This window comes from Tasmannia lanceolata, unplaced genomic scaffold, assembly GCF_043159265.1.
Source record: "Tasmannia lanceolata isolate RefF3 unplaced genomic scaffold, GAP_Taslan_0.1 ptg000006l, whole genome shotgun sequence".
NCBI classification, from domain to species: domain Eukaryota; kingdom Viridiplantae; phylum Streptophyta; class Magnoliopsida; order Canellales; family Winteraceae; genus Tasmannia; species Tasmannia lanceolata.
In genome coordinates this window covers 8,667,848-8,693,601 of record NW_027518683.1, presented here as the reverse complement: position 1 = coordinate 8,693,601, position 25,754 = coordinate 8,667,848, and the positions used below count along the sequence as shown (strand labels likewise).

General features: G+C 38.1%; 3 protein-coding genes across 3 annotated transcripts; 2 read left to right on the top strand and 1 right to left on the bottom strand.

Moving 5' to 3' along the window:
• The first annotated feature begins 218 nt into the window (after positions 1-218).
• LOC143879548 (BTB/POZ domain-containing protein At2g24240-like) lies at positions 219-2,558 on the top strand. Its single transcript, XM_077381988.1, has one exon. It carries the CDS (start codon positions 841-843, stop codon positions 2,158-2,160), a length of 1,320 nt encoding a protein of 439 aa, XP_077238103.1. The 5' UTR covers positions 219-840; the 3' UTR covers positions 2,161-2,558.
• Positions 2,559-6,328: 3,770 nt separating this feature from the next.
• LOC143879547 (omega-6 fatty acid desaturase, chloroplastic-like) lies at positions 6,329-15,415 on the bottom strand. The gene is made up of 10 exons (XM_077381987.1): positions 15,259-15,415; positions 15,097-15,151; positions 11,536-11,780; positions 11,297-11,440; positions 10,976-11,127; positions 7,791-7,913; positions 7,453-7,630; positions 7,123-7,241; positions 6,890-7,004; positions 6,329-6,804 (listed from the first exon to the last, which is right to left on the bottom strand). Exons 1-10 carry the CDS (start codon positions 15,295-15,297, stop codon positions 6,643-6,645), a joined length of 1,332 nt encoding a protein of 443 aa, XP_077238102.1. The 5' UTR covers positions 15,298-15,415; the 3' UTR covers positions 6,329-6,642.
• A 4,210-nt stretch (positions 15,416-19,625) lies between these two features.
• On the top strand, positions 19,626-23,603 carry LOC143878706 (PTI1-like tyrosine-protein kinase At3g15890). Its single transcript, XM_077380955.1, has 8 exons — positions 19,626-20,073; positions 20,550-20,582; positions 20,656-20,802; positions 20,903-21,046; positions 21,456-21,671; positions 21,835-21,956; positions 22,854-23,069; positions 23,412-23,603. The coding sequence occupies exons 1-8, from the start codon at positions 19,626-19,628 to the stop codon at positions 23,601-23,603; spliced, it is 1,518 nt and encodes a 505-aa protein (XP_077237070.1).
• Positions 23,604-25,754: the final 2,151 nt, after the last annotated feature.

Below are 25,754 nucleotides of genomic sequence, written 5' to 3'. Positions count from 1 at the left end.
TGGAGTAGCAAATTTGTCAGCTGTTATTAAGGGCCACAGAAATAAAATACCCATTAAATCAAATTAACAGCTCAAGATGGATAATTAAATCAAATTTGCTTTACTTTTTCTCTAATTCATGGAAGAAAACATGAAATTAAATTGCTAATTTTATTTAAGGTGTCTGGTATCTCACTTTCCGTGTATGACTTGAATTTTAAGTCTACTATATTCTCATTTTCCGGAGAGACCAATGACCGGCTTTCTTTTGCGGTAAGAGAGACAGACCTGACCTTATGAGAAAAACTTGCAGGCTTAACTAACCTGCTACTCGGATAAATAAATTAAGTTTCAAATGTTAGGAAAGACTGACCAACCCCATAAAAACAGGGCAAAAGAAGAAGAAGAAGAATCAATTTCGAAATCAGACCGGCTCCAAAATCTCCGAATCCACTTCACCAAATCACACCAACATGAATACCCATCTCCCAAATCATTGTCTCATAAATACCCAGATCCCACTTTTTTCAATTTTATAAGGGCTCTTCAGTAATCTCATGGTTTCATCAGCTTTCCCTGCTTTGTTTTCTCAGTTTTCCCCTCAATCTCATATTTTGCTTTTGTTTACACAAAATTTCTAATCTTTTCTGTTCCAATTTCATCAGTTTTTCTGATCCTCCTCATCAATTCTCAGCATTTAACCTCGTTCCCTTTCCTTATAATCCTGTCAATTACAAATATTACCCATCAGTTTTCCATTTCTAGAGATCAATATCTTCATATCTCTTTCAATTTCTGGTTCTTTCCAGCCACGTTTCTTCAAAAATCTCATCTGGGTCTTCAAGATTTGAAGCGAAAACAATGGCAATTCGAAGAGACAGGGTGAGACTAAACGTTGGGGGCAAAATATTTGAGACATCCTCCACAACTCTTGCCAACGCAGGCCGGAATTCGATGCTCGGAGCGATGCTGGACGAACACTGGAACTTAACTGATCATGAGGAGTACTTCATTGACCGGAATCCGGCATGTTTCTCCGTCCTCCTTGACCTTCTCCGGACCGGCGAACTCCACATCCCAGCCAACATGCCTGAAAAACTACTCTACAGAGAGGCTCTATATTATGGCCTACTTGATCATGTCAGGGCCGCAAAGTGGGGGCCGTTCGACGGTAACCGCCTTCGGCTGGCTAGCTCGGTATCCGGTCAGGCGCCCGGGGACGGCACAGCCATCCGTGCGGGCCCTGATGGCGGGTGCTGTGTTGCCCATGGCAGTATGGTTCGTGTCTATAATTGGATGCTTGAAGAGCATCCACCTATTAATCTTGATTATCAGAGAGTTAACGACGTTGGGTACATTGATTCAGATAACATTGTTATAAGTGCGTGTGAGAGATTGGGCTGCGGTTATGGAGGGATGGGACTATTCAGTTCTTCTACAGGTGATCTTAGACATAAGTTTCAGGTAAGCCATGATGATCAGTTTAAGAGTTTTACTGCTGGGTCTTTGAGTTTTAGTTCAGATTATAGAATTTTTGCTAGTTGTAGAGGTAGGAGTAATGAGTATGGAATTGGAGTTTGGGATCAAGTGACTGGAAAACAAGTTGATTTCTTTTATGAATCTCCTGGTTGGTCACTTGGTGATGCTGACAAACTCCAATGGCTTGATGGTAGTAATTGTTTGATGGTTGCAACTTTGTTTCCTAGGAAAGATAATTGTTATATAAGTCTTATAGATTTTAGAGAGAAGAGTATGGTTTGGTCTTGGTCTGACGTTGGGGCTCCTCGCACTGTTGATGAGAAGAGGGTTCTTGATGCCACTGTGATGGAGGAGAATAACTCTGTTTGTATGGTGAATCAGTATGATGATTTAGGGTTCATGGATTTGAGGATAAATGGTGGGAGTGTGAGATGGAGTTCGAGAAGTAGGCTTATGAAAGGGAACATGCCAGATGAGTTATGTTATCCCAAGTTAGCAGCATATGGAGGCCAGCTTTTCTTGTCCATGAATGATAGTATCTCGGTTTTTTGTGGGCCAGATTGGGTGTTAACATCTAGGCTACAAAGAAGTTATGGAGGTTCAATTTGTGATTTTTCAATTGGGGGTGGTCGGCTCTTTGTTCTTCACAGTGAGGAGAATGTGTATGATGTGTGGGAGACTAGGCCTTCTCCAATTATCTAGTGTAACAGAAGTTGTTTCTTCAATTGAGTATTTTCTGTGTCAAGTTTCATGACTCTTTTATAATCTCAGTGAAGAGAAGAAGGGGAGGGAAAGTGTAGTGTTAGTTGATAAAAGGAAGTATATTTGAGTTTGATTTGGAGAATTTATGCAATATCTGATGATTTGGGTGTAATTTCTTGATGTAGAATGAGTGGCTTTGTAGTAAAAACAGATGGCTTGCTTAACTACCACAATTTGTAATTTGTAATTTGAGAGGCTTTCTCTTTATCAGTTTTGCTTTTATTTATTTTTGAAGATTGTGCTAAAGAAAGCTGTCAGCTGTACGTATTTTTTCCTTTACTTTTTTGGGTTGACCAGTTCTTTTACACCTATTTCTTTTGAAGTTGGATTCAAATCCATATGTAATCTGCTCTTTGGTTCTTTTTTCCATTGATCTAGGCAACCATGTTCCCTGTTTGATTCCACAACAGCTATACCTTAAAAAGATTGTTCGAGGAGCATGTGAGCAGGTACAACTGCCAAGTTCCTTCACTACATGAAGTAAATTTGAATGAAAGTTGATATGTTTGCTTTAATTTCAGGCATTTTCGATTTCCCATCAGACCATGATGTCATGTAATTTAAATGTTCAGTGAAGTTGCTTTAGCTTAAAAACAAGTTCCATTGTGGGGCCAAACTGCTTCCCACCATACCCACATCCATTCTCTAAACTTGGTTACTTTCTTCCCTATTTATGACCCCAAAATTGGTATTGTTCACATTCAATTTGAAAAAGGCCTCTGGGTTTATACAGATTCAATTCTTACAATGCGCTTGATTCTCCTGTAAATGCTAATTTTTCAGTCCAAACTGACTTGGCTCTGCAGTTCCAAGCTACTGATTAATGACTTTGGTATAATGAATCGTGACAGAGGATAGAACCCAAATCAAACTGGAACTTGGACATTAAGCTGTATAATTAATGAAAAACATCAACCATTCAATACCACCCAAGGACAAATAGAAACCCACGCTCAAAGCTATGTTGTTTCTTGTCATTATTTTTTAAATTGCAATAAGCAACCGGCTAATAGTTTGTCCATCTTCATTAAGGCCCTGCTCCTATTAGATCAGTCCACAGCAGATTGATTATTGGACCCAAAACTGCATTTAATTGAGTCTAAGAATCAGTTTTGGACTCAAAATCCAGAACGAACATGTCATGAGTAATCTTATCAGGTCAAATAAGATTACATCACTGTCAGCAGATAAACATATTGTCCATATCAGTGACTGGGGGGCTCCAAGATAATATTTTAGATATGAACTGAACCTTCCACTTGCTCAGCTTGTCATGGGTTGACTTGTAAGAACCGGTAAAATTACTATGCAAGAAATGCTATGCAAGTTCACTATTGAGATGCACTATGTAAAAATACTATTCACAGTAGGACCTACCGAGTACTATTCACAAGCGGGTCCCACATCAGCGGACCCCACACGGGTCCCACCAAAACCGGGTCCCACACAAGCGGGTCCCACACAAGCGGGCCCCATACAAGCGGGTCCCACATCAGCGGGCCCCACACCAGCGGGTCCTACCACCAGCGGGTCCCACAACAAGTAGGTCTCACACAATAATTCAAGTTACTATTCAAGCAAATAAACTAATAATATAATAATTCAAGTTACTGTTCATGCAAATAAAATAATAAATAAAATAATAATATAATAATTCAGGTTAAGGCTATAAATAGAGGCTCGCAGACGAGGAGAAGGAAAAAAAAAAAAAAGAAATCTGAGAGAGGAGAAGGAAAAGGAAATCTGAGAGAGAAGAAGGAAAAGGAAATCAGAGAGAAGAAGGAAAAGGAAATCTGAGAGAGGAGAAGGAAAAGGAAATCTGAGAGAGGAGAAGGTAAATCTTTCAATAGTTAAAGTATTTCTTTTATATGCAAGTCTTATTTGAACGGTGAAATGCAAGCATAGTAACCGTAAAGTAAAGTAAATGGTTGGTTCTACCACCTATGTAAATATCCATCTATGTAAATCAGGATAAAACATGCATAAGAGGCGATAACTCGCTATAGATTATGCAAGTTTTACCCTCTTATTTGAACGGTGAAATGCTAGCATAGTAACCGTAAAGTAAAGTAAATGGTTGGTTCTACCACCTATGTAAATATCCATCTATGTAAATCAGGATAAAACATGCATAAGAGGCGATAACTCGCTATAGATTATGCAAGTTTTACCCTCTTATTTGAACGGTGAAATGCAAGCATAGTAACCGTAAGTAAACTTTCAGCACAGAAAGGCAAACTGTTAAGCATAGGCGAACTGCTAAGCATAGTAGCCAAGAAATAAACGAAATCAAAGAATGGTAAACCTGCTGAGAATAGTAACATGTGGGGTCCACATGAATAGTAACATGTGGGGTCCACATGAATGGTAACATGTGGGGTCCACATGAATGTAAAATGTGGGGTCCACATGAATAGTAACATGTGGGGTCCACATGAATAGTAACATGAGGGGTCCACATGAATAGTGCATGTGGGGTCCACATGATCTTAAAACATGACTTTGATACAAATTAGAATATTTACAGGTTATTCACTCCAAGGTGTAAGCTCAAACAAACCTGTGACCGGAAAACTATTGGTAAGGGTCGTAAGGGTTTTCTATCATTGATTCTCTTTTAAGTAAGGGTCCCCTATCTTGCCTTATGTTTTTGAGGTAAGGGTTGCCGATCTATTGATTCTCTTTTGCTGAAGTAAGGGTTTCAAGGGTTTCTTATCCATTGATTCTCTTTTATGTAAGGATTGCCTATCTATTGATTCTCTTTTGCTATATTTGAAGTAAGGAGTGTTCCTTTCATGTTTTTGAGGTAAGGGTTGCCTATCTATTGATTCTCTTTTGCTGATATAAAGGTTTTTCTTCCCCGAAACTTGTTTCAATGAGATATGTTTATGTTTAGGGTTTATCTTGTGATACCCTAATTCTGAATATGGACTGAGTTATGATATGATGACGGATGGACGCGTTATAGTCCTCCATGTGCACGTGGGTAATGACGACTCTAGAGAGTGTAAATCTAGAGGATTATGAGCCGAGGTATGGCTATGAATGAGCCGAGATATGGCTATGAATGAAAGCATCTATGCTTAATGAAGTCTATATATGCTTAATATCAAGTTCTAAAAGTTTTCTCTATACGTTTGGAAAGCCTGTTGTGCTTATTCTTTCTTTCCATATGAGATGTCATATCTGCAAAATATCATGTTCTTATGAGCTTGACAATTCTACATCACTTGTTGTTTATACCCTACTGGGCTATTTGAGCTCACCCCCTTCTTTTCCTTGTTTTATGGTTCCAAAACCCAGGTGAAATATAGATGGAAGATGAGGAATGCTAGAGTTGAATGCAGAACTGTTCTAAAGAACAATTATGTTTTAAATGTGTATCAACTATGTCTTGAATTACGATGTAATAAGTTAGACCTAATTTCTGTAAATCCTCTAAACGTATTTGAGATCTTGGGAATAATGAAAGTGTTTGAGAATAATGAAAGTTTTTGAGAAAGATGATGTCATATTTTTATACGCACCGAGTTTGTATTTTCAAGAAAAACCGGGGCGTTACATGACTGGTCCAAAGCTCTTTTCTTTTCACCACTCTTATCTAAATAAGAGTCCAATAATCAGCTTTGGACTTAAAATACACAACGAACAAGGCCTTGGTAATCTTATCAGGTCTAATAAGATTATATCACTGTCAGCAGATAAAGAAATTGTCCAATGCACATCAGTGATAGTGGGGCTCCAAGAAATTATTTTAGATATGAGCTGAACCTTCTTCTTGCTCAGCTTGTCACATGGGTTGACTGGTCCAAAGCTCTTTTCTTTTCACCACTCTTATCTAAATAAATTTAATCACTCATACTCTAATGAAACGTGCTTGGGTACATTGAATTTTTCATCATAAAAAATATTTTAATAGTTCCTTATGTAACAGTAAGTCCCTAGGTACGCTGAATTTTAAATTGTAGGTCAATTAATTTAGGACTTAAGCCATGAAATTCTTATTTTATAAGCAGAAACACATACAAATACATATTATAGGTGCCAGAGTATTTTAACTAAATAATGTTTCTTCACTTGGAAAATGGAAAAGGGGGGGGGGGAAATATAGCCACACAAAATCATATTGGATTCCATATATTATATAGCAGACATGCCATATGAAAGGGTTCGTTGTAACCTACTTTCTGTGTAGCAATACATAATGTTTATTTTTTTTGGTTTGGGCACAGTATTTTTTTAATTGGCATCTGACAACTTTATAAGCAAAGGCAAGTAATGGACGTACATGAAACTCTCCTGTAGCTTCCCTCATACAAGTAGACAAAAAAGCCAACAAGATATACAATAAAATAAGAGAATACCAGTATTTCGGTAAAAAAACGAAAGAATCAAATGGGACCAGGAAACTAAGCTACAAAGTCATGCATAATCAGGCATCACTTTCCTAAGGAATGTAATTGGCTGGGAATCTTCTGGGTAAATGTCATCGAAGGCCACGTAATTACGTTCCTTGTTGTAAACATGGCATGTTGTCATTATTGTCTTCATTAAACGCCAATTCCATGTCGCTTCATTGAGATACTGTTGATGGCCCCAAAAATAGGAAAATGTAAGTGAATCAGATTCGTTGTACACAAAATCAGTTTCTAAGGAAAATCAAATTTACCTTGCCCCAATTCTCTTGGAGTGATTGGTGTGCAGCCCGGAGGTTGTAGCTCGGTATCCTCGGAGAAATATGGTGTGGGATGTGCACATTGATATCATGACAGAGAATCTCGATCCTGCCCAATAGTCAGATGGGGTAAGTGTATGAGTGCAACTGGTAAGAACTAAGAATACATTCTCACCCATTTTAACAGCCAAAGAGACAATAGCATCAAAGTAGGATAAATTGATTACCACCGAGGATAGTTGCAATGAACTGTCCCACCAAGCTGGGACTGAGCTGCATTCCACTCTTCTGATGATTTGAAAGGTATATGAGGAGCTGTATGATGGACCATTGTGAAAGTACTCATCTGGAAAAATATGGGTTAACTGAGATTAGGGATAAACTGAAACTTAAAATTTGAATGATAACATGCTACCAATCAGGAGTAAAATTTCTAGCTCACATCAAAACCACCCAGAGAAAGCCAAGAAAAGTTCCATATTGAACAATGAACATAGTATTCACATGAGTTACAAATAATACAGTTAAACGATAAATAAGAAGAAAATAAGTAATACCCAAAAGTGATACCCAATCCATGGCATCAGCCAGAACTTTATCCATCCCATGACCCCCGTCTGGTAGATAATCAATGGCCATCCAATTGCAATGAATGCAAAGACACATGCCAAGCTTATCTTCACCCTTTTAATTTCATTTGGTCTGAACTTTTTCAAATCGAAATGCCACAGCAACCTACCAGGATGGTTAATGATGTTGAGAGATACTAATATCAAATGAAAATACTTGAAATTCAGAAATGCTAAAATTACTATGAAGAATAGACACATTAGGTTGCCAACAAACATCATAAACATTGTTCTTCTTCGCCTTCTGAAGTTCATACATATCATACCAGTGAGATATAGACATCCAAGGTCGAAACATGCCATATCCTAATATAATTCCCTTGCGTAAAGCAATGGATGATTCAATCTCTTCTCTCCGAACAGGGTGCCAAGCAGTATCTTCGGACAACCTGAAAGAAAAGCAAAGAAAGTTGTCTAGGCAAACTGGCAAAGATGGGTGGAAATTATATAAATACAATAACCCAGAAGAAACCCGGCCTAGCAAAAGAGAACCTCAAATAGATAAACAGATTTACTTCATATTTTGTGTTTCAAGTGCAAACATTTTGTTGAGGATGCTAGCCCAATGCGCGGACCATGTTGACACACTAAAACGGCTGGTCAGAGCATGTCAACATGGTTAGCATGTCAGGATAGCAACTTTCCTCTTTCTTTTTGGAAAATAACTGAATCCAAATACTCATTATGTATAGAATCAGAATCCGTACAAAACCCAAAATTGGATTGCCAGAATCCTTATTGCTTTAAAATATGGATAATTACATTTACACCCCCTCTAGTTTCTGACATATCCACTTCCACCCCTATAGTTTAAAACGTGACAAATACACCCCTGTAGTTTCAATTTGTTTAAGGTTTGCCCCCTCAGTTGAAGGTTCGTCCGTAGATTGAAGGGTTAGGATGATCCGATGGAGCTGATTTTTTGGGCACACCCTATCTATGTCAGGACCCATCAAATGAACGCTTTGGATCATCCAAATAATGTGGGCCCATACCCGAATCCAAACACTACCAAATACAGGTTCCAAATAATGTGGGCCCACATAGTTTGGATGATCCAAAGCGTTCATTTGATGGGTCCTGACATAGATAGGGTGTGCCCAAAAAATCAGCTCCATCGGATCATCCTAACCCTTCAATCTATGGATGAACCTTCAGCTGAGGGGGGCTACCTTAAACAAAGTGAAACTACAGGGGTGTATTTGTCACGTTTTAAACTATAGGGGTGGAAGTGGATGTGTCAGAAACTAGAGGGGGTGTAAATGTAATTATCCCTTTAAAATATGACTTGATACAGGAAAAAATAGGGATAAATAGTAGGGGAACAAATTGCCCTACTTGCATGATAGCTTTATTCATTTTATTGTATTCCAAAAATATATCAATTGCAACTTTGCAAATGACAAACCTAGATCCTTCATTCTCGGTCGGGCCAATAGAGAATGGAAGGTTGGGAAACAATGAATAGATTGTCTTAGAAAAAAATATTACTATTTGATGGATCATCAGCAACCATCGAAGATAGCCTACCCACTTCAGCACTCAAAGCGGGTCCACCCTCTGGCTCGGCAACTCAATCTTTTGAAGTTATGGTAATTCTTCAAACAGATAGTGTTTGTCATTCTATTATGATTTCTAGCTCTAGTAGCTGGTATTAGAGCATCGTTTGGATTTTCCTGATCTAGCACCCCAACCTATAACCTCACATTCAGGCAAATTAAAACCTTCCTGTAATTTTCAAGTTTAGTATTTTCAAGTTTTAGTTTTCTATTTCCTTCTTTTGAAGTCTTTTAGTTCCAAGTTTCATTGCATGCTCTAGATTATGGTTAATTTCTTCATTATTTATACTCTCCCAATATAGATTAGCCATTCCATGTTGTAGATCATGCATGATAGGACCATAGTTTTAAAACTCCCTCGTGTCCGCGTTGACTCACCCGAGTCAGACTCCCTTTTCCTTGGCCGGGTTCCCTGTTTTGCCCTACAGAATCAATAAAAACTCCTTTAACTCTCCCGAGTTACGACCGCGTCAACCACATTCTTGGCCGTATCCGCGCCAAGTCGACAAGGATTTTTCTTGGCCGTGTTCCACGTCCCATTCGCGTTTTTAAACACTGGATTGGACACAGACTCGGCAAGATTAGTTAGTCTAAAGTAGTTATTTTACGAAATTTAGTTGTTTCATGAAACTAGTTTAGATATAAAGTTTCAAATTTTTATTCAATTCCTATTTAAGTTTTCTCATACTATTTTAGTTTCAAGTAGTATTTTAAATTGATATGAAACTCTTCCCATAATTTTCAATCAAAGGTCCCTACTAATCTCAAAATCCTGATCATATGACATATCACATCTAAGGGACTGATTGTGTCCCAGGAGCCAATTGCCAGTCGATTGATGGGTTGACCTGTCGAACGACAGATTGACCCATTGAGCAACATGGAAGGCTGCCAAGTGACTTGAGAGTTTGCAGTTCTGGCCAGTTTTGCATTCCATCCTTTATTTTCATACTTTTCCTATGCGTTCTATAAATAGTTTGATTGCATCTTAGTATACATGTCCATCATATTAGAACTTCAGTGTTCCGTGTTAATCTAGTGCTTTAATCATTCATTCACCTTATTTCAAACCATCTTCATTAAACTTTTGTTCATGGATGATGTGAGCTTAATTGTGTTGTATATCGTATATTCATTTGCAAGTTTAAATCTCATTAACAACATGTTAGCTTAGAATAGCTTTAGCATCTTCTTTCAATCACTCAGATGTGTATAAAGATCACTGAAGAAGCTTATTGGCATTATTAGAGATTTGACTTTTTTGGGGCTGGGTTGATGCCTAACACCTTTCAACCCCATAACCTGATTTCGAACCTCCTCTGGTGTCAAAGATCACTCCATTAGGATCAAAGTCAACCTTGAGTCCTAGGCCCTAACCTAAGAGTTGATTAATCTCAACCCAAGAACCCCTAGCCAAAGGCAAGCATTGCTACACGAACAGCTTATTTCCACTATGATAGTCTCCTCTCCCCAAATACATGTTCCCCTCTAATTAATTTATATCCACCGGGTTCAAAACTACCATAGACATTTATGCTCTAGACTTGTAACAGGTTGGGCCCTCCAAGGTTGAAATTATTGGATCATAAAAAAACTGTCAAAATCGATTTTTACAAGCACAGTTAATAAAGACATTTGTTTCACAAGTTGCATTTACTTATGTATTTGTGAATTCAAGGTAACCTCATGGTATGGGTATCTTGAATTCCATAAATTTTCGTTAATAATAATCAAAGTTCCTATAGAAGGCCAACCTCAGAAGATTACAATCTCAAATTAGTTCATGGAACTATCTACTAATTAATGGAGAGCTTTATGAGAATATAGACTATAGTGCGATGCTTCCATGATCATCAATAGTAAGAAGTTTGGTGAGAGAAGAAAGTACAGACATGTTTGTCTTGGCATGATGCCTATCATGTTTAAAGCGCCACGGTTCGTAAGGGTATATCAGGGGCAGAAAGGCCAGAGTTCCAATAATGTCTTCCACTAATTTGTTCCTCGAAAATGATTTGTGAGCGCAGTCATGGCCTATCACAAAAAACTGACAGGAAAAAAAAAACTATATAAACAAAACCAGCAGAACAAGGGATATAAGCGATAGCAAGAGCACAAAAAATCAGAATTTTTACCCAAAGAAAAATCAGTAAAGGAAACCAAAACAGGTCTTAAAATGCAAGAGCACAAAAACGAGTAAATAGTACAAAACTAACCCCCGTCACTGCAGTGCCAGTCCATGCCCAAGCCAGTGGGAGTAAATACCATGGAGCTTTTGAAATCAATAATATCCCCAATGCATATGAAGTGACTGATATCAAAACTGACCTCCAAGCTTTCATGTCATCAATTTCGAATACCTAACAGAAATTTTCTATGTTTTAGATACCGATAAATATTACAGTAAATGGTGGTTAAGTCACAGTCTTTTTATAAATAAATAATTATATCGAACCTTTTTAGGGAGAGTATCAATGACATCTTTCAGTGTAACGTTTTCTGGAAGTGGTTCTCCAATTTGGGAAAAGCCATAGCTTTCACATATCTGCTTTCTTTGTTCCACGCTGTCCAGCAAGTGTGGGGATTCTGGTAGTGCCACAGCCTGTACAATTTTAGTCATTTTCTTGGTATGCAAACATTTCTGAAACTTGTTCCTTTGATGGATTAGGCTTCCCCATTTGAGATAGTATATGCCTGTCCCTGCACAGAAAAAACACCACTGTACCTATCAATATGAGTGAAATCACCATCCAAAGTGGAATGCCAGTGAGCAAGACATTTAAGAAGAATAACAGATATATCCTTCTCATTGAATAGGCCAAATAACTGCAATGCATATGGGCTATGAGTTCATGTCTGAAGGTGGGCAGGAAACAGACCAAACAGTAAAGGACAAGTTATGTTTTAACATGTAAATCTTAATATAAAAAACTTCTAACTAAAAGCTTCATCATTTCTAAAATAAAAAATATATTTAATTCTATGAAAAGTTTCAATTTACAATTTTATCCTGCGAGCCAATTACATGTTTATCCTGGGCAAGCACCAGTTATTCCAGATCTAAATGATTGAAGGATGCTCCATATAGAAGAAAAGATCCAAAATCTGTCTAGAGAAGGGGCATGGAATGATAATGTGTCCAGGGAACCATCACAAATAACATAAATCTCCAGTCCCACTGCTAATAATCTGATATCCAGCCACTAAGCATGCCCAGGGCATCTCCTAAATGACCTTGTGATGTACCATAACAAATTGATTTTACTTATCTTGGTCTTTGCAATCTGGAAAGATAGAAAGATTCAACTAAGACTAATCCGTTTGACTCCTTTAACCCAATGAGGAATGTGAACGGCAACAAAGAAGATCAAGTCTATAAAGATTCTAAGGTGACATTCTTGCCTACAACACTTGATACCTTGATTCCGGAGACACTAGTGCTAAAGTTATCAAAAAATTCATGAACCAACCCCCAATGCTTGTTGCCAGTCTAAGGCCCTGTTCGTTTAAGATTATGCCGTCCGATTGTGAGTCCAAAAATAATTATTGGACCCAATTTTACGTTTTATTTTGAGTCCAATAATTGGTTTTGGACTCACGATCGGCTGGCAAAATCTTAAACGAACAGGGCCTAAATAAGTGATCGATACGTCAAACGATTCCCTTGCTATAAATTTGTTAATAACAGCTAAGTACTATCCCCAACTTATATCTAAGCCAAGTTGATCAGCTTGAAATTTTGTCACCCCCACTTCCTAGCTGCCTATATGGAAAGCATATTTAACGAGAAGGAATTTTGTGATCCAACCACTTGATCATTTTAAGGGAGTCCCCTTCCACAATCAAACGGTCTAACCCCATCTTGAATATTAAGCCCTTATCTTTTTATGTTAGTTATGGATGAACTTACAGAGGGTATCCAGGATGAGATGCCGTGGTGTATGTTATTTGCAGATGACATAGTATTAATTGACGAAACCAAAGCAGGAGGTAATGCTAAGCTAGAGTTATGGAGAACTACTTTGGAATCTAAATGTTTTACACTGAGTGGGACTAAGACAAAGTATATGGAGTGCAACTTTTCGTAATGTAAGGAGGCGGGGCGAGGATGTAGTAAATATGACTGGACAGGAGGTACCTAAGAGGGATATCTTTCGCTATCTTGGTTCAATCCTACATAAGGAAGGGGAGATTGAAGAGGATGTTAACGACAGAACAAAAGCAGGTTGGTTGAAGTGGAAGCATGCTTCAAGAGTTATTTGCGACCGTAAAATACGTACCAAGTTGAAGGGAAAGTTTTATAAGACAGCTGTGAGGCCAGCTATGTTGTACGGCTCATAATATTGGACCACCAAGAAGTAGCATGTGCATAAGATGAGTGTAGCGGAGATGCGAATGCTTAGATGGATGTGCGGTCACATAAGGTTAGATCGAATTAAAAATAAAGACATCCGTAAAAAGGTGGGGGTGGCACCAATTGATGAGAAGATGAGAGAGAACCGCTTAAGATGGTTTGGGCATATCCAACGTAGGCCTTTGGATGCTCCAGTGAGAAGAAGTGACTCGTGCCAAGTTGATGGAGTAAAAAGAGGTAGGGGCAGACCGAAAACAACTTGGATAGAAATAGTGAGGAAAGACTTGATGGCTAGGAACATAACAGAGAAGATGACCTTGGATAGGAGAGAATGGAAGAAAATGATCCATGTAGACGAACCCAACTAGTGTCAGGATTAGACTTAGTCAATTTGAGCCTGGTAGATCCTTTCACCTTCTTCATGAAAATTTGCTAAAGGATTCATTAGCCGACCCCGACTAGTTTGGGACAAAGGCTTAGTTGAGTTGAGTTGAGTTGAGTTTATTTTGATGCATCGAGTACAATTATAGAGGTCTTCTCATCAAAGAAGGTAGAGTCTGAGCCAAGAATAATGGTGGCATAAGAAAGTTCTTGGTTTTTTTTTTGTTTTTTTTTTTTAAAAAGGTAACCAAACAATAAAAAAGTTTTTGGTTATTGGATCTATGACAACAGCAAAAGTGCAACAGCAGATCATAAGTACGAAAGCTACTCCTTGGAAGTGATGAAATTCGCAACCTCTAGAAGTTTCCCATTTTGATATGTATAAACTGACTTAGACTAACTACCAATGGTCTCAAACTGGGATTAGGTTCACACTATACATATTTGTTTGCCTACCATGATGATACAATTAGAGACTAAGGGCCACTTTAGATGCCACCAAAAATGGTTCTTATTTACAAATAAATTTAGTTCTAACTTCTAAGTTAATCTTATTTACAAATTGGACACCAAGGTCTCTTTCGAAGTCATTGAGTACATCATTTATAAAACCATTATAACCAATATTTGCAAACAAATGGAATGATCCATATCTCATTTGGAAGGTCCCTTGTGGGGGCAACCACAAGGTTGTGGGTTCAAGCCAGCTTACCTAGCAAAAAACAAGATAAAAAACCAAAAAAAAATAAAAATTGCAACCAATAAATCATATCCATCTTCAAAACCATGTGTGCATAAGATTATGTGCAAAGAATTTTTAGAGGTATCAAAAGAGGCCATAAGGGCATGCATTCTTTAAATGTAGAAAGGAACAATATATCATCAGTCATCACAATGCGAGACATAAGTGGTGATTTTCCATCATGGTCATACGTTTATTTTGCGTTCATGAGAGTCAGTTATATCAATATACAGCAATACATAGTTCTTTTCACTTTCTTCTACCAATAATACTACAGATGAAAAAAGAACAATGTAAGTAAATGAACCATGTCACAGCACTTAAAAAATGACTTATCTAATATCAATATTCCCATGAAAATGCACTCATTCATCAAACTATCCCTTCAATCAAAGAAAACCCAATTCCTATTTGAGAAGTTAAATTCAAACCCAAAGTATGAAAAATCACAAAGAAAAAAGTTCCTTATTAAATGATTGAACTGTCTGAGACCGACAAAAAACGAAAAAGGGCTCTTTAAAAAAGTGACCAGAACATACCAGGAGAATTTTTCAGTGCAGATGCACTACTACGAACTGCTCTTTGATGGGGGACCTGAAATCAAACATGGTATATAAGAAGACAAAAGAAGAAGAAAAAACAGTAATTACAAAAGCCCCCTGTAACAATTTTGGAGCTTAGAGATAGGGAAATTTGGTTACAGTGAAATGGAATCTCGAATCTGCAAGTCTGCAAGCCATCTGCAGAAAGCAGAAATTCCAGGAATTCCAATTCAAAAGTCCCCCAAGTCCAGAGATAGAAGAGAAGCTCTAGCGGTGAGATTAGAAAAGAGAGGCACCTTGTTGCTTGTATTTCTGCTCTTATAGCAGCCATTAAGAAAGGATAGAGTGATACCCGTTCATTGGTTTAGGTGGCAAAGTTTTGAATGATCCAAACCGTCCATTTTGAGGCATATGGGCCCACAATTATCACAATCGGATGAAGGTGGTTCGAAACTTCGAATAAAGCAAAGCTATTTATCCCAAATGAGAGAAATATTCATTCATTGGAGGGTTAGGATTACTTGACAATGGAGATGATTTAGGCATGGCCCACCAGATAATCTATTTGGGTCATCAAACAAAACATCTTTTTCTTTTGGGATTTTTTGCCTATAAATCATTAAATCCCTATATAGATGAAAAGTATTTTCTGATTAGGCATTGAAAAATAATGTAATGGCCAAATTAACTTTTAAGAAAAATGTTTCCAACTTGTCCTTAATTGATACACCAAACTTTGGCTGACAAAAATAAGGCTGTTTTACCTACATCCTGAATTCAAGGAAGTGAATGGACTGAGTTTGGGCGACTTACTTAGTCCCATGGAGGTGAAATCAGCTCCACATAATTACTCTAACCATGTGTGGGAACCAAGAATATTTTTTTCATGATAAATTAGTGTCTGGGACGACTCCAACCAGTTTGGGGCAAAGATTTAGTTGAGTTGAGCATAAATTAATGTCAGGGCGGATGAGAGGAGAGAGGTTTGAGAGGGCACGACTCGCTAAAAATCAAGAAAAAATTTGTTCCTATTTTGAATAGAGTTTTTTGTTTCCTATTTTTGGCTTTTCTTGTTCGATCCTCACTTAGTTCCTCTGATATATATCCCTCTCCCACCGTCCCCTCACCATTCAGTACAGCCAATATTCCAGGAAATAAAGCCAAAGGTGCCTGAAATCAAGATTTATTTGCTTAAAAAACTCTAATCTTATGCAATATTTGTGACCATGGAATTATTATTTTTTTCTAGTAATGCCCTTTTGTAAGTAAAAAAATATTTTTGCTAAAAATATTCTAGGGAAAAAAATGGAAAGTTTTATCTCAAATACTTTTTACCTAAACACGGGTCAACAAACCTTGGAAAGGTCATTTTCCAATGAAAAGTTAGGGAAAATTTCCACTAGTGTAGGTGCTTTGAGATGGCCCATTTGAAATTTGCATATGTTGACTCATTGGAATCTATGATCTGAGTTTCTATATGGTGGCCGACCGTTTCAGACAAGAAGGGCAGAGAGAGAAAAAACCCTCCCATTGATTTTTATTAGGGTTAAACTCCCCTTTTCGACTTTTAACTTGTACGCAGAGGGGTCCAGCGTGATCCCCTTCTCTCCTCCAGGGATGGTGGCCCTACAAGGGGCAGGGAGAGGTAGGATTATTTCCTATTGGTACGAGTGCCGACTTACTTCTGTTCCGGGCTTGGAGGCAGGGCTTTCGGTGAGAAGAATTCATTGCTTGATGCCTTCCCTCGAGTGGCGTACTTCCTTCGCAGACTCTTAGTTGGTCGCAAGCCTCCCACCCATCGGTTCGGGTGGAGAGACAGGTAGCGTGCGGCTTCCATCCATTTTAATTATAAGTTGTTCCGTTAAAGGCATAGAAGCCAGCCTTTAAATTATGCTCGAAGGAAGGCCCCAGAAATTCGTTGATATCGTACCCGTTTTGAACGGATCGGGTTGAGCTGCTATTCTATTGTTGCCTGCTATTCGAAGAGTGGATCTGTGCTCAGCTGGATTCGTTGGACCACTTTCTTCTTCATCTGATGTCAAATGGGAAGTGGGTCAGTCTGGTTCGAATCAAGGGATTGAAAATCAAAGTGATTGATTTTTTCTCTATCCACCCTTTATATGTAAAGGGCGGTCACCATATAATTTCTCGATCTAATCTTACTAGTTTGCCTTAATTTTAGGGAAAATTACAGATACACCCCATCTAGTTTCTGATACATTCAACTCTGATCCTGACTTTCAAAACGTGACAAGTACACTCCCTGAAGTTTTTTTTAACGTGACGGAGCAGACGGCGAGGGGAAAATGACCAAAATGCCCTTATCTTCCCCAACTGAAAATTAGGTTTTCATACTTGAAAACAAAAGATTAGGGTTTGATTCAAACTCTTGTTTATTTATCAACATAAACACTCCATTTAGGAGTTTTATTTGTCTCCATTCATATCATTATAATGATTTGCACAAAAACCGTAATGTTTTAGGGCTTTTTTTGTTTTTATCAAAGTTTTTTTTCTTGAAATGTGGGTTTTGATGTAGCCATGGGTAGGGTTTGATTGTCTGTGGTGGAGGCGACGGCGGAAAATGGCGTAGCCCTAATCCCTCTGCAAATTAAGGTATTTCTGTCCTTAAAATATTAACCATGGTTAGTTTCAGTCTTTCCGTCAGGTTAAACTGACGGACAATTGACGGAAGGGTCTAACTGATACAAATTGAAACCTCACGGGTGTACTTGTCACGTTTTGAAAGTCAGGGTTAGAATTGAATGTGTCAGAACTATAGGGGGTGTAAATGTAATTTTTCCTTAATTTTATTGTAAGAGTCGAAAACTGAATATTAGACTCAAAATTGTGACCTAATGATGCCTCATATGGATCGAATCGGGCTACACTTGTCCAGCTAGCTGGCCCATTTGGCCATTTGAAGCCACGCTTATCATGGAATGGAGTTTAAAGCTAACCAGCTTTCATGGAAGCCAATCTAGTCCTCATTTAATGTGGGTCGGCACATACATATACAAAACCAGGAATCTATCTTAGATCTTGTTTGTCCAGATGGTGAGGAGTTCCCAAACAACACTAGGAACCATTCAAACTTCCCTTATTTATTGCATGAAACTCTTCCATAAACCGCTAGATTCAAGTCAATGGTTGACGGGTGTCCCTTTTTTATTTTGTGTCTCCTTGTCTTCTTTGTGCCGGCCTGAGAACACTTGTAAGAAGAATGGTAGTTTGAATGAATAAAAAAGGTGCAAAACTTTCAGCTAGTGTTCGTAATTTTGTGAGAGTTGCCCCCCACCCACTTGGGACACTGGAGATATGTGTTTTGTTAGAAACTGTAGCTGGTTTTAAAACTATGAGAGAGAGAGAGAGAGTTTTGGCTCTTTTTCAGCCTCATATGATTGTCCCTCTATAAGTGAGCTTGGAATTGATCTCTTAACTTTGGCACCCATTCCTTCTTAGTTCTAACTAATTTACCACTCACAGTGGTACTGCACAAAGGGAAAGGACTTTTGGGAAATAATGCAAATGCCCAAATTGATTTTAAAGGGCGAATGATTTCCACACACCCATGTTTTAGTAATTGCACTACGCTTGCTCTTACAGTTTCCTAGTTACGTGTAGAGATTGTTACAATACCCACAAGCTATTAATAGTCCGGAATGAATTTGGCAATACTGACCACGAAAAACTAAAATTGGCCAGCTAGTGCCCCACAAAGTCACCTGATGAAATTGAGTTGTTCATCGGATTGTTTTAGGACCTCTTCGGATGCCTCCAGAGTTGGTTCTAGTTTGCAAATATGGTTTACTATAACATTTCTGAAACTAGTAAAACCATTATTTGCAAATAATTGTATTTCGCTTCAAAACAATTTGCATATAAGATCATATACAAATATTTTTATGGGTGTCCAAAGAGGCCCTTAGTCAATGGTCAATTGGGAGATTGGGACCATGTCTGTTAGTAACAGTGTAATTTCCTCTCAAAAAATTCTACCAGCTTTGAAAAAGTAAGAGAAGATGCCCATGATGTTTCTCCGTTGAGGGAACTATATTTGATGGTTGTCTTTATTTTCTTACCAAACCACCCTCATTTAAGTAGCTAATGAAGCCACACAGGTTTATTAATTCACAATCCCAATCTCAACGGCTCTTATTTCCCATCTACAAGACAAACCAAACCTTCAATACCAAAACCAGACCTTCAATCACCAACATCAATGGCGAATTACACCATCTTTTTCTTGATCTCCATCATTCAATGCAATCTCCACCTAACCAAATCAAGTGAGTACCACAACCCACATACAACAACAAACACCCACTTCTCTAACACAAGTACACAGTCCAAATTCTCCACAATCTCTAACAAAGTTTCAATTTTCTTCAGATACATGTACGTTAGATTTCAAGCAAATCTCATTCGAAGGAAAAGCGGCGTGCTTGGGCGACTCCATGAACTCATACCAAGCTCAAACATTGCCTTCGTGTTGTCACTCAGCTCTCCAACAGTTCTTCGAGGCAATGGCGATAAAAGCCAACATCTCTCAATCCATCTTTCTCGATCCAATTCAAGCTAATGACTGTATTGACATGTTCCAGGGGCTCCATACTCAAATGAACCTCTCAAATTGTAGACTACAGGACTTCATCTCTTCTTCATCTCCTATGAGCATGTGCTCAAGAAATGTCAATTCGATTGTGGGTTCACTTGGGATAGATAGATTCAATGTCCTTCAATCAAAGTGTGGAAACTTGTCGATGGGTCAGTATAGCAATGACGCTTGTTTCAGTTGCCTGGATTCATATAGGAAATCTCTGCAAGCTCTGAAAGAAGGTAATGGAGAGGGAGGAGGGGATCCATGGAGTGGGAGTGTATGTTCCCAATCTCTACTTGTTGCTCTTGCAAGCTCTAATGCTGGCTCTGTTAATTGGGTTCAAGGGATTTTTTCCTGTTTATGGGAAGAGATAAGTAAGCTCTCTCTCTCTCTCTCTCTCTCTCTCTCTCTCTCTCTCTCTCTCTCTCTCTCTCTCTCTCTCTCTCTCTCTCTCTCTACTTTTTTTTTAATCTCAACCCACCATTATGTGATGAAATATTTAATTTTTCCTTTTTATTTTATCAAATATAAAACATACATATGCATGTAAATAATACATGCAGAAATACAGTTTGTTGAGGAAGGATACTGATCTATCTTTTTATTAGAAACTTCAACACTTAACCCATAATTTTTTATGAACTTTTTAATAAGAAAATCCAAAAAATAAAATCAAGATTGACTTCCTTTTTTTCCTTTTTTTTGATATTTTTTGAGTATTAATGCCGAATGTTGTTTCTTACTTGGTCTTGTCATTATTTTATGTGTTAATAATAATTTCAATGAATGAAATAATATTTTCCTCCTTGGGTAATTGGACTGATTAAATCTTCTTCTGCATGTTCTACAGGCTTTACATGGCCTACAGAAAAACACGGACAAGGTAAAATTGCCATTTAGATCTAGAAATGCGACAAAATTTGAGTTCTAACAAATATTTTGATTAAATGTGGAAGGTAAGGGACTTTTAATGGGCCCTAAGATCCTCCTTGTCTCAACAATTATGGTGGCACTGTTTTTGGTGGTATTGGCTCCTATTCTTTACAAGATAACAAATAAACGACTGAGAGATTCAAGCCAAAAGGACATAGAAAATTTATCAGGTTAGAGAAAAGAGTAAGAGTATAAATTCTAAAATTAGTCGATCATACGTGCCTTAATAGGATATCAAATAATTAATATATGTTTTTCTTGTTGTTGCAGTTGCAGTCATGAAATCACTAACGGATGATTGTGCAACTGCAAGCCCATTTACCTTTTCTGGTCTGTACATGTTTTCGCAAGAGGAAATCTCCAAAGCTACAAATAATTTCAACATTTACAACTTGATTGGAGAAGGGACATTAGGTATGATTGGAATTCCATGTACTTAAACAGAGGAAACAATCTAGAACAAACACCATTAGTGAAGTGCGATGTGTAAAATTTGCAGCTCTCAACTGGGGCAACACCTATTGAGCAATATCTGGCAACTATAAAATGTCCCCAAACATAATTTGGTGTGGTCATTTCACAATGCTTCAGTTTCTCCTATGGTGCTTACCAGTATCACAGACAGGACATAACAAACTACTAAGGCCCTGTTCGTTTAAGATTATGACACCCCGATTTTGACTTCTAAACAGATTATTGAACTCAAATTTAAACATAATTTTGAGTCCAATAATAGGCTTGGTTCTCACAATCAGTTGCCATAATCTTAAACGAACAGGGCCTAAGGCTATTGCAAGCTACTTATTCATTTAATTTTAAACAGGTCAAGTCTATATAGGAATGATGCGTAGTGGGCAGAAGGTTGCAGTGAAGCGAATTAAAAAGGAAATGAAGCTTCAAGGTTTTTCTGATGCGATAAGAAAGGTGGCAAAGGTAAAGCATCCCAATCTGGTCAGCACATTGGATTACTGCGACAGAGGAGAACAGTGGTTGGTTTATGACTACTGTGTTAATGGCAATCTTGAGAGTTGGCTTTTAGGTGAGCTCTTTTTTTATACCTGCAAATTTCCAGAATATCAACATGATGTATATTTGTAATCCTATAATAGATATCATGGTCATCTTCATTATAATTAATCTCAAAATGATTGGTTTTTTTTTGCTGACCAATATGCAATACTGCAATACTTCCTATCAATCAGGTAACCGCAAGTCAAATGCTTTAACATGGAAGCAAAGGCTATGGATTGCGATTGGGACTGCACAAGGTTTATGGTTCTTACAGAAAAACCCCTTGGAAAAAATGATTCATGGAAACCTCAAGGTTATTCCCTAAGTCCCTGTCTGTTTGGATTTTAAGAACGAGTTCGAGTCCAAACCGATTCTTGACAAAAATTGGTGTTTTGTTCATAGTTGTAGAATCAATTTAGAACTCAAATTGATTCTACATTGCGAACCAAACACCCATTTTTGCCAAGAATCAGTTGTGGACTCAAAATTCAAAACTAAAATGAAAGATTGTAGAACAATTTGGTGTATTTCACTCATTTTCATTTTTTCTAGCTATACGTCAAAAGTTAGCAGATGACCCATTCATCTCGACCTCAAGACCACTTATTTTGCTCTTGTCCCTAGGAGTGCTATTGATTTGGCTGACCGTTTTAGCCCAAACGGGCTCTACAAGAAACTCTTAGACCTCGTTTGTTTTAGATTTTGAGAACCGATTGTGAATCCAAAACTGGTTATTTAACTCAAAATTGTGTTTAATTTTGAGTCCAATAATCAGTTTTGGACTCACAAACGGTTCTCAAAATCCAAAACAAACATAGCTTAGTATTCTGGGCAACTTCTGACCTCTGATGTGGATAGATTATCTTGTTTCTCCTAATTATTCGTGAATTTCTTCAAAAAAAAAAAAAAACACAAGTCATTGCATCTGACCAATTTGGATTGCACAATTGATAGGCCACATCGAGGATGAGCCATGGCCCAAAGATATTGATAGATTGGATGGTCAGGCTCATTCTGTCAGTGCAAATTTTGGGCTATGTCCGATCCAAGAAATGGACTATGCCATGTGAACCAACTGGATAGTTGAAATGATTTCCACTCTAGATTTTGGTGTATAGTTTTTGCACATGATCATTGGTCTTACGTACATTCTGGTCATGGTTTTTGGTTTTCTTGGGCATGCATCTTACTAAACATCAATGTGTTTCAGCTAACAAACATACTCCTGAATGAGAAGCTGGAAGCCAAGCTTTCAGACTACGGCTTATCGAACTGCAAGAATGGAATTACCAATGGATTATTGGACAATGATTTGGCCACAAAACCCTGTGATGTTTTTAGTTTTGGGGTTGTGCTTCTTCAGCTGCTGACAGGCAGGAAGACAGTCGATTTTAGTGCTTCTGGCTCGCGATATCTGGTAAACGAGGTACTGCTTAGTAACCTGAAAATGTTCTTCAAACAAGATTTTGATAGAATTTATTTTAGTAGAATGATCTGGTAGAATGAGTACTGCCAGATCACATAATTCATAAAATCAGCATGAAATTAATTGGTTTCTAATGTAATCATAAGAACAACTACAATGCAATCGGTAGTTTAATATTTATAATAATAAATTATAATTTAAAATCCTATTACACGAACAAATACATGTTTTCTTTACATAAATTAGAATTTAAAATCCTATCATATGAACAAATACGAGTTTTCTTATGATTCCGTAAAATGAATTGATTTGACCTAGTCAAGCGAGTTTTCACTAATACAGGCAAGGGATATGGTATTTAAAGGAGGAAATCCTTGTGCACTAGCAGATCCTCGGTTGAACGGGTCATACAATTCAGTTGCATTTCAACGCGTTCTTTTGATGGGTGTTCTTTGTACAGCAGCATCCGAATGTGAGAGACCGAGCTTGGAAGAGACTCTACTTAAGCTCCAAGAAGCTCATGCTTTCTCTTAGAATGGTGTAGAATTTGATTAGAGATTCCACTCTAATTTTGTATTGTTTTGTACTACTTTTCTGTTTATTTAAAGAGTGATACAGTGACTGGAAGCCATTCTGAGAGTGATCAAACTTGATGCAAAATATGAACTTACCTCCTACCATGTTGACCAGATTCGATGTGATCCAGGATTGATTTGATCTGTGCGTTGAGGCGCCCTAGAATACCGTATGCTAAGGCCAACCTGCTCATGTGCAAGGCCTCGAAGTCCCTAAACACCTGCCACCCCTTGTCTTTTTATGTATGTTCAAGAATTACAAGCTGCTCAAGCGCATCCATGGTGGTAGCTTACACTCTTCGTGCTCCACTTTAAGCCCACTTCTTGTGATCTACCTGCATCACAAGTAACCAAACACAATACATACAGCCCTATGCAAATTTGTCCAAGTACAAGGCGTGCCCATGCCACATAGAAGTCTGCCAAATGCCGACAATCAAACTGTCCAATGCTTGGACCCATGACGTGAACCAACCTGTAGGACCGTTAGTGTCACACAATTGCTACATCCATCTAGAGTCAAGGCCACGTCTAGACACACTGCTACCCTCTGGCGAGTCCTCTGACTCGAATCGCACCAATAGACATTTTGCAGTATTGTAGAACAAGTCCTCACATACTGCTCGGATAGCTGAAGCCTGCCATGGTACAACGCATAGTTACCAGGGGTGGGAAATGAATTCGAGAAACGAAATGTGAAACGGAAACGGGAAACACATGAAAAAAATATAGGGGAAATGAGAAACGAGAAAACGATAGAAAATTGTATGAGAAACGTCTTCGGAAACGCATTAGAAGCGTTTCAGAAACGATAGAAAAAACACACATGAAACACAAGGAAAATACGAGATACATGGTTTTGTAGATTTAAATTTTGTTAATTTCAAATTTCTATTTGAATTTTACTTTTTTTCATTTATATTACAATATATGCTATTGCTTTCTTTTTCAATTTTTATTCCACAACTTTTGATGTGCTTTTTCCAAAATGATTTTCGTAAGTTCCACACATGTTTCCTACACATTTCACATTCGTTTTCTACGAGTGTTGCAAAAGTTTATCACTCGTTTCACACATGATTTACATAAGTTTCTCATATGTTTCCCAAGCATTTCAGAAACGTTTCTCCAATTTTTTTTTATCATGTTTTGGAAATGTTTTTGAAATGCATTTCCCACGTTTTAGGGGAAACGAGTTTCCCACCCACGAGAAATGCGTTTTAGGGGAAACGGGTTTCCCACCCGCCCAAGGAGTTTCCGGCAACTACTACAACATACGACTTCTGCCACGTACCAATTTGCCAAACCCAAAAGCTTCGATAATCCAGGGCATAAAGCATGCAACATGGATCATTCTGCAAGACCTCCCATCTCGCGAGGGCATGGCCGAAACCACCTTGAGCACCTAGAAGACGTACCATGGTGCTGAGGCTTACCATGATACTAGATTACTAGTATTAGCACAAGTATATATGCATAGTACATGTGGGAATCCAATCCATCTATATCGTCTTTGGCCTCAGCCTCGACAAAAGAAGTTGGAGCATCCATATGGATAACTCACAATCTATGCTTGGTTGTGCCTCATGCACGTGCCATATTCCTACATGGCTCTTCAACCCCACCAAGGGCCTAAGGAGATGAAGCAACCACTCGTGCCTTTGAGCCGTGATTAAATGCCACTAATGTCCCCTCAATAGTTAGATAGACTACGCAACAATCCCATCCTTGGACCCAGCATGACTCTTTCATGGCACCATGACATGCCTGTGCACCTATCACAAAAAGGTAATCGGTTTCTCGGTGGCACATGAGAACCGTGTTTTAGCTCCAAACATTTATTTTTGAAATAATGCATGGCTACGGAGAGCAGTGTTTTAGTCTGACACACTTAGGATCTTTTTAATTGTAGGATAACTTTTAGGGGGCAAAACTTATTGTAGAAAAAGTTCTCGTTCACAATTTGTTTGGACCACTGAGTAGGACAAACTAACCTAGAAAATAAGGGCAACTGAAACTCAATATGGGAGATGGAATTTCATTTGCCCGGAAAAGGAAAAAAGCTCCAAAAGCTCATATTTCATACAAAATGACCAAAACACCCCTTTTC